Source organism: Etheostoma spectabile, chromosome 13 (genome assembly GCF_008692095.1).
Source record: "Etheostoma spectabile isolate EspeVRDwgs_2016 chromosome 13, UIUC_Espe_1.0, whole genome shotgun sequence".
Taxonomy (NCBI): domain Eukaryota; kingdom Metazoa; phylum Chordata; class Actinopteri; order Perciformes; family Percidae; genus Etheostoma; species Etheostoma spectabile.
The window spans coordinates 23,438,387-23,447,525 of record NC_045745.1 but is presented as its reverse complement, the minus strand read 5'-3'; the positions used below and the strand labels follow the sequence as shown (position 1 = coordinate 23,447,525).

The 9,139-nt window shown below is 40.0% G+C and overlaps 2 protein-coding genes across 4 annotated transcripts in view; both read right to left on the bottom strand.

Annotated features, from left to right (window-relative positions):
* smpd1 (sphingomyelin phosphodiesterase 1) overlaps positions 1-1,987 on the bottom strand; it is a 5,296-nt gene extending 3,309 nt beyond the window's left edge. Inside the window, exons 1-2 of the mRNA XM_032534545.1 lie at positions 1,747-1,987; positions 1,271-1,543 (exon numbers count right to left, since the gene is read on the bottom strand). Of these exons, the coding sequence (XP_032390436.1) occupies positions 1,271-1,489 (219 nt within the window). The 5' untranslated portion in view covers positions 1,490-1,543; positions 1,747-1,987. The remainder of the gene's footprint in view (positions 1-1,270; positions 1,544-1,746) is intronic.
* Positions 1,988-3,884: 1,897 nt separating this feature from the next.
* Positions 3,885-9,139, bottom strand: part of ilk (integrin-linked kinase) — a 7,425-nt gene continuing 2,170 nt past the window's right edge. For all 3 annotated transcript variants that reach the window (XM_032534548.1, XM_032534549.1, XM_032534547.1), the window contains exons 3-13: positions 8,114-8,279; positions 7,904-7,999; positions 7,638-7,734; positions 7,395-7,478; positions 7,225-7,310; positions 7,028-7,137; positions 5,444-5,571; positions 5,138-5,259; positions 4,881-4,980; positions 4,565-4,695; positions 3,885-4,412 (exon numbers count right to left, since the gene is read on the bottom strand). In XM_032534548.1, the coding sequence (XP_032390439.1) occupies positions 4,263-4,412; positions 4,565-4,695; positions 4,881-4,980; positions 5,138-5,259; positions 5,444-5,571; positions 7,028-7,137; positions 7,225-7,310; positions 7,395-7,478; positions 7,638-7,734; positions 7,904-7,999; positions 8,114-8,279 (1,270 nt within the window). In that variant the 3' untranslated portion in view covers positions 3,885-4,262. The remainder of the gene's footprint in view (positions 4,413-4,564; positions 4,696-4,880; positions 4,981-5,137; positions 5,260-5,443; positions 5,572-7,027; positions 7,138-7,224; positions 7,311-7,394; positions 7,479-7,637; positions 7,735-7,903; positions 8,000-8,113; positions 8,280-9,139) is intronic.

Genomic DNA, 9,139 nt, shown 5'->3' with positions numbered 1-9,139 from the left:
CCCCCTTTACATAGCGCCTGACATTTTGCAGAAGTCACTCTTGCATGGTGCAGCATGTAAATGTATATACACTTTGATTTAAATAAAAAAGGATGTGGCCAGTTTAGAAAGCTTGTTTTTAGAGAACTACAGAGACCATATGACCAAGATGTCTTAAGGATGTTTTTGGGCTAAATCAACTATAAACACCAGGGCACATAAAAAGGTTTAAGAGGCAGAACAGGAAACAGACATGCTGCGTAGGCCTTAGTGTCACATGCTGCATATGTTCGCAAACTTGAGTAACCCTGTATTAGTTAATCACATTTGAAGATAATATTTTTGGTGTTTTAGGCCTTTAGTTGAATAGGACAGTAAATATATGAAAGGGGAGAGAGAGAGAAAGGGGATTGACATGCAGCAAAAGGCCACAGGTTGGAGTTGAACCCACGGTCACTGCGTCAAGGAGTAAACCTCTATACACAGGTGCACGCTCTACCAGGTGAGCAATCTAGGCGCCCACTATAATTGGTTTTAACTTAGTATGTCTGCATTAAGCAACATGTTGGCCACATCATCATCTTACTGATTTAACTGTACTCATATCCAAATTTTCAATAAATAATCTTGCTATTAACATTTTTAAACCAACTCATGACTTGTCGCTTGTTAGGTGGACCATTTACCTTTTGATTGACAGCTCATCTCAAAAAACAATGAAATTAATTCCAACATAATGACAAATACAGCCTACAGAGTGACCAATGTAGCCTTCATGAAGGTAGGATTCACAGCATTAACACGCCAACTACATTAGTTTCAGCTAGAGGTTCCTACTAAACCAGCAACTGAGTCTACAGGATAAAATGAAAATAACCTTGACAATTGTAACTTTATAAATATTACATATTTTCTCGGTTTCTGTTTGCCCACTACTTACCGCATTTGTTTTGCTTATGGACAGTTAAAGATTTGACCACATGGGCTGAACTGTGGGCTACTTGGTTGGCTAACAAACTGTCACGGCTTTCCTCAACTTAATCGAATTTCAGATGAAGTTTGAAAGACTTTTCGCTCCCACAGGATGTCACATTCTCTAACGTGCACTATACTACCCAGCTAACAATTTTTGGTTCTGGGAACGTTCCCTGAAGGTTTGGTTTAGCTCTATTTTGGTTTTCTGTTGGTAAAGTTGAAGGTTTTCGTAGCGTTCTGGGAACGTTCGTTTTTAGCAGCCTCTTTAGTATTGTGCCGTAACGTTAGTAGAGTAAGAAACAGCTCCAAACATTACCAGAAGGGCGATATCAAGGATGGTGAAGACTGCTTTGCACAAGTGGCAGCTGACATTTCTCCAGTTAAATCCGACCTTTAGGGAGCTAATGTGATTCGTGAACACCAGCCTCGGCTGCTCTGGGCTCGGTGCTGGATGACAGGACCCAAACAGCGGCAACATTAAAACCAGAGTGCAGCTTATCAGTCCCAACGGGGACAGCAGCGTTGGGGACCTCATTGTCCTGACGGACAGCTGGTGCAGTGTCCTCCAAGAGCTGTTTGTTGGCTGCTTCTGTGGGGACATGACGAAAGGCGGGTTGCGTAAAGGAAGTATAGCTAACGTTAACACTCAGCGATGGTTTAACACCTCAATTTGAGAATAAATAACTCATGCAAACCCACAAACACATTGAAGGAGCTATATGACACAAAACCGGTAGAACCGCCTGCTAACAAAGTAGGTAGCTAGCTACTCTTCTGCCACTGTAACGTTACCTGTCAAAAAGTGCCGACTAGAAGGTCGTCGTCTTCCCCGGGAGCGGTGAACACAGGCAGGTCAAGAGATTCAAGACAGTCCCGCTCCAACTTCCACAAATCGTGGGCTACTGACACAAGTTAGACAAGCCCTGCTGTGCTCGTCGGTCGGAAGCACACTTGTTATGATGCGAGCCTTTGCTGCTCAGTCTTGTCTAGGCATAGAATGTCAGCTGACTCATCACGTGCAAAACCTTTTTTTTTTCTTTCTTTTCTTTTTTTAGCAGTAACTAGCTGCAGGTGGTTGATTGCTTGTCATCGCGGATTCAAAAGGCTTTGTTAAGGGATTGCATTATGATTCGGGTGATTAAAAGTGTCTTAATGTATGCAGGTTTTAAGGCAATATTACCAAATTTAGTTTTGAACAGTAATCTATATGATAGGAAATGTAATGATAAGTCCATTAGTAGTGTTTTTAAATCTAGAGGGGTAGGCCTACATGCCGATCCCAGAGTCAACGTCGGCTAACTAAACCGTAAATTTATCAAGTGGCCCATTTCACCCAATGTTAAAGAAACTCATTTTAAAATAATTAATATATCCAACAGTTGCATTACTTAAAAAGAAGGTTTCAATTTGAAGTGGACTTCGTAGCCTACTTTTTGTGGTGAGAAAGAAAAAAATCTTAAGGTTTTTTTCTTTCTCACCACAAAAACCACATGTTTTTTATCTCCTTTTCCCCAAAAGTTTTGCTGTGATGTAAGAAATTGGTTATTTCTAAAGACTGAGGACATCACAATGTTTGATATCTCTCATATTCTCTATAATATGGATAATTTAAATAAATCTGTTTCTGACGTTATTTTACAATTGGATAAATATCATCTTCACTGTAACAATTGGAGAAATAAACCCATGTTTAACTGGTTTATACAGGACTTTAAGTAGTTGAAGGAGTTGTTTCTTTTCACTAAGAAAGATACAGTCCAGCAGGGTTGCCAAAAAGATAAGTGTAGATTTTTCTAAATTATTGTTTTTGAATTTGGTCTTTAAATTTTGGATCATAATGTCTTTAGTTCCTTTTTGAGATTTTGTATTGTTTGGTGTTTCATTTATGAGTTTGTTTTTCAGATATTTAATTTGTACATAAATCCCCATAGTCCTTATTTTTGGTTACTTATTTGTATTTATCTGATATTTCCTGTTGAATACTATATTATTTTTTTATATCTGATTGAATGTACATCATCTACAACATTTTGTATGATTATGTTTGCAATTTTATTGTTTCCAATGTTCAATAAAAAAAAATACTTGAAACTTAACCCCCCATTATTGACCACCATGCTTTATGCTGCTGTGAAAGCAAGGACATAAAACTAACTTAATGCTGCACCAGTTGTACAGTAGCCTACACCGTTTTATTTTTACTTCATAGTTCATAGTTCCACTATGAATCCCCATTGTAAATTCCAGTTACACCCACTCCCAAACACCCCTTAAAAAATACTGAATCCCAAGAGAGTCATCCATATTTGATTTGCTGTTATATATGTCTTACTCCTATCCTGCATAAAAAAGGCCAATTAATCTTACAAAGTTATTACATTACATATATTCTTTAAAATATCTGCAACCATGGCCTGTGAGCTGAACTTGAAGGTTTGATTGACCTTAGAAACTGCAATTTGATGAAAAGAATTCTGAGCACAGGGGCCACAGGGTTTCCTGGAGCCTTTAGCCCCATCTTGTGGTCTTCATTAGTGGAGAGGTTGCTCAGTAGACAAATAAACTAATAAAATACCAAGGCATGTGCAATATTTTACTTATCCTTTTACATATTATGTGCAATATCTTACATATCCTTGTTGTATGTAACTTATTTACTGTCTTTTTTGTGCCACTTTTCTGCCTTGTGGATATGTATTGCTGTTTTGCCCTATTGTCCAAGCAAAATATCCCCTTGGGGACAATAAGTATATATCATCTTATAATTTCCATGACGGCTAGCAAACTCCATCTACTGAAGAAAGCCACAAGATTTGACTGAAAACTTTCCACCATGTGGACCTTGTGCTAAGAATTCTTTTTTGATAAACTGTTGTGAGCATTATGTTTTCCAGGAGGGAAGATGCTGTCTCAAAATGAAAGAGCAAGGATTTGTCATAAATATAAAACATTTATTACATTGGATTTGCTAATGGGTATAAATGCATTATTGTCTTAACATATTTCTTTGGATCTGTTTTTGTCTGACTTATCACTGAATAGGATCCACACTGGATACAAAGGTTTGCCAATATTTCAGTCAGTAAACATGTTTCAGGGATAATAAAGGAACACATGGGCTAAAGAACATTTATACCTCAAATTTAAACTATACAAGCAACATAATATTTATTGTTTGTATTGTGTAGTGAAAGTGGTCTCTGGCATTATTTACAGTGCCTTAGCAGATATATGGTTGAAGTGAAGATAATGAGTGGCTTGATGATACAAACATAGTAACAGGAGTGTACAGATTGCTGTGAAGGCATTCACTTGTCTTGCATCTTCTCCAGGATGGGGACAATCATGTCAAACTTGGGTCTCTTGGCTGGGTCTTCGTTCATGCAGAGCCTCATCAGCTTACAGATGTGAGGGGAAATCCCTGGTGGAATAGTGGGCCGAAGACCTTCGAGAGCCACCTGAGGAAGGGGGGGAGGGGCGAGATATAAAGTTAGAAACCTGTGAAAGCCTAAGGTACGGTGTTTAGTGCAGTATTTCCAAGTGATACAGAGATGTCGATGTGAACATACAGTGTAAGCCTCTGGGTGGATGAAATACTGCGCCCACTTACCTTCATGCCTATCTCCATGTGTGAGAGGTCAGCAAAGGGGACCTCTCTGGTAACCAGCTCCCACAGCAACACCGCAAAGCTCCACATGTCAGCAGATCTTCTGTTGATGTCTTCAGGTCTCTTCTGCAGGGCTGAAAACAAGAGGGACAAAGAAAACCGTAAATTTAAAGGGGTTGTTTTTTCCCGTAACAGGGCCAAAACACCAGATGCACAGCGTGATTACCACTGAACTGGGACTAAGTATGTTCCTTACTTAATGACTCATACAAGTCTCAGAAGGCATTATGGGAGGAGGAAAAAAAAAGGGGATGAATACCTTCAGGGGCCATCCATGCTGGAGAGTACATACGACCAGGACACTGGAAGGATAATTTAGCATCTGCCATGCTTATTCTGGCTGTCATGTCCTCATCAATCTGCAAATTAACCCCATCAGCTTGTTACTCATCAAATATCTGGCTGGTCAACGAGCCACAGCAACACCTTTATTGTGTGTTAGCAGAAAATCTTTTAGTTGAATATTGTGGTTCCTTAGTACGCCAGTTGGTCAAAGACAGTCAAACGATGTCTTACCATGATGTGCTTACTGTTGAGGTTAAGCCGTGCAACCATTGGTTCTAAAGTGTGGAGGAAAGCCATGCCACTGGCAATGTCCATTGCAAACTTCACTGCTTGGCTTTGGTCAACCACCAGAGCTGAGAAAAACAAAGAAGAAGACAAAGAAAGAAAAATAAAAAAAATACGGTTGTAGAAAATGGGTATGTGATAACCTTCATCTGCCGTAGCAATCCTCATTCATAGTGCTTTGGAGCTAGAATATACTTGCATGCAAAGATTAGCCATTTCTATTTTATATGTACACAAACACAAATGACTTACTAGTGCCCTGGTGCAGTATGTTGAACAGGGATCCGTATGGCATGTAGTGGGTAATGATGATGGGGTGAGGGGATGGAGGTGATTGACAAGCCCCAAGAACAGGCAGAATGTTGGGATGAGAAAATATCCTATTAAGACAAGATAGAAAGAAAGAGAAAGTGTGTGTAAATGTTGAGACTACCTAATTATATACTCTTAGAAAACAGAAGTCTTTCTCAGATGATAAGGAATTAACTTCAAGGTAGGGAGAAAACCCCATTAAGAAAAAACATTGAGACAAGAAATAACCCAAAGCTTGTTCTGCAGAAAGAAACCTACGCACCACATTCGAATAACGTGTGGCCCTTTAAAGTTATAATGACGTTATTTCATTTATTCAATACATGTCAGATTATATGTGTCCTATGAATTTTTCAGCATACTCCAAATACTTTTATGTGTGCTTCAATTGTTGAAAGAGGCAAGAACTGAAGCCAACATGAAAGCACACTGCAAAGTTCTTCCAATGCCAGACTCAGCCTTAGTGGTGAAGGTTCCTTATTTGAATTGGCCTGGTTTCTTTATTTTTGTCCTGTTAAGGTATTGTTGGGAGTTTTTTCTGTCACTTTATGAGGGGCTGAAGTTGGTTGGAAACTGATTAAGCTGGGCCAGTTTAGGTAATGTGCTTTCCTTTATGTTGTGTTTTGCTTGTTTGATTTACCCTCTTTAATGTCTCATTTTATTCTGTGATTTAGGTGTATTAATTAGTTGGCTAATTCTTTGTTAATACACATGACCCATGCCTGTGGGTTGCTCCTTTAGAATATGTGCACAACACTGCCATAATCATGTCAATAGTGATTTGGGAGTTCCTTTCAGGGGCCCTGGTAAACCTGTCTTAACATGCCTGTAGGAGTTGAATTTTGGCTCACTTCTACAACTTAAGAATGGTACAACTTTCTGCCTTTTGGGCAACAATATGGTGCAACAGACACCAAAACACAATGCTTAAACTGACACAACATCAACATGGGCTAATGTTAACAATGACAAACCGGATTCAAAATAAGGCTTAATTTTTACTATGATGGTTTTAACTCTATGTTATACTCAGTTTCATGTTTACTGTGATCGAGGGTTTGTGGAATTTGTTTTTCACATTGTAGAACACATGTCACATGTTAAACAGCTTCTGCTTTATCACAAAACCATCCACAACCTATTTCCTGGACTTATAACAGCAAAATCCCCTCTCATACTTCCACAAAAATCCTGCACCAGATCCTAAATTCTCTTTGACCACAACATCCTCAATGGGCACCGATCTGTCACATCCATGCTCACATTAGCACTATGTTTAACAGCATATAAAGTCAGTCCAAATGCGTATATACTGTGTACGGCTCAAACAAACAGGCTCTGAAGAGACTCAAACAGAACCAAATGCATTAGCCTTAGTTTATGTATGCAAACAAATTGACAGCATGTGATGCCCATAAACTAACCCTGGTAGATATACTCTGTGTGCAGACATCACAGGAAATACGGCCAATGGAAGCCATCACAATTACTCTTTCATTATTAGGACACTGACGGGTGAATTACCTGAGTTTTGGATGCTCCTCATTGAAGTCTCTGCTCTTCCTGGTGGTCCAGTCTCTCACCTGAAGCACTTTGACTACAATCTCATCCCCTTGCCACCGACCCTGCCATAACTGCAGACAGAGTACACTGTAAACAACTGGGGGGCTGAAAAGAAATTAAAAATACTGACACAGCAATAAACACAGAGTGCAATAGACCTCTCCAGACTGGTTTTCATTGATCTTTGCCAGGAGTGAAAGCTGCTTATAGTCAATACCAGCCTGCTTGTTGAGGGTACCGTTACCTGAAAGAGCCAAATTGTGAATGATTAAACAATTATCCTGTCTTGATATGATTTGTTCCATTTTATGAAGTCAATGTTACTCACGTGGTCGTGTTCGCATAGTGCCCTTCCAGAAAGTTTCCTTATATGGGACTTTGGTCATACTCTGGCCCATTTTCTCTGCCTTTTCTACATAAAAGAAATGACAATACTGAAAAAGAAAGTGGTGATACTTTTTTTTTTAAATTATTTTGTTTATTATTATTTTATTATTTTGCTAATATATATTTTACTTTTCCTAAAATATAACCTGTTAAGGTGTTTCAATGCCCATAAATGACATCTGACCTTCAAGCAGCTGTCTTAGGTGAGGTTTTGCCTTGTCCAGAGGTGTCTGTCCATACCTGTTACATACACACACCTGGGCACCACTCGTCACCAAGTCCTAAAAAAGAGGGGGTTTATTCTGTTTGGCATTCAATTTTAAGCATAGGTTTTTGGATTAAAAGCAAAAAAACCTGACAACAAAGCATTGCAGTGGCCATTTCTCTCCAGAAGAGGGCCTTTTCAGCCAACAGATAAAAAGAAGTGTCTGGGAGTGTACTGTAATGTACCTCTGCCACTTCGTCCTGACCCCAGAAGCAGGCGTAGTGGAGTGGTGTGTTTCCATGCTCGTTGACTGTATTGGGGTCGGCTTTGCACTGAATCAGCTGGCATTGCACAGGTCATAAAGGGAGAAAATTGAACAACAAAGCAAGTCTTCTCTCCTCAAAGACAGTGTTGTCAACGCATGCTTGGTCCAGTTGAAACCATAGTGTGTTTACCTTTGCCACGATGTCTCTATGCCCATGACTGGCGGCGAGATGTAATGGGGTATCATCTCCACGGTTCATCACATTAATACGAGCACCTCGCATAATGAGCATGTCAACAACGCCGCTCCTCCCTTCCCTGCATGCCCAGTGGAGGGGGCTGAAGCCATGGTCATCACTAAAACACAAGAAAGAAGAGCAAAATGAAAAATTAGTTAGCCCATCAATCTTGATTGACTTGCTTTAAAACAATTTCAAGTTTAATTAAAATGTTGCCATAAGATGATATTTGGAGGGTACTTGTTCCCAGAAAATATGCAAAGGAGGGTGCCCTCTGAACATATACCAGCTGACAAAATACTATCTGTGTGGTTCTCTCTTTGACACACAGCCACACAGGTTCTCACACCCACTACCTACCAATCTTTATTTAGACTTAAGCACATGCTTTCTTGTGCTGCCGGCAGCTTTTACCCATCTGACGACTGGCCTAGTGATAAATATGTCTTTGCAAGCTGGAATGCCTCCTAACATACGCAAAAACAAAAACACACAGACAGCGTACATAGCACTGCTGCAGTCTAGAAGGAGCCAAGCTATCACCTACTTGTGACTAGCCCCTTCACCCAAGTGACTTCTGTACATTAGCTGACCCCAAGGCAGCTGCTGGGGCTTCTCGCAACTCCCTGCAAACCACAAACTCTACACTCTGTTTGACAATAAACCTCAAGAGGGCTTCTGTGGTCGGTAGGAAATAGCTGCACACTCAAATGAATTAGCAGTTTGTCACATTCTTTGTCAATACTGAAACAGCACCGTGGACAAACAGTGCTGGTCATGGTCTGACCAACACTGTGTGCTATAATAAGTAACGGGTATAAAAAACTCAGGAATGACAGAGTGGTAAATACACTGTGGAATCCTCAGCCACGCATTCTCTGTGAGCCTCTCTCTCTCTTTTACTTGTCTTCCTGTGTCACTGGCTCAACACACAACACACAACACGCAACACACACACACACACACACACACACACAC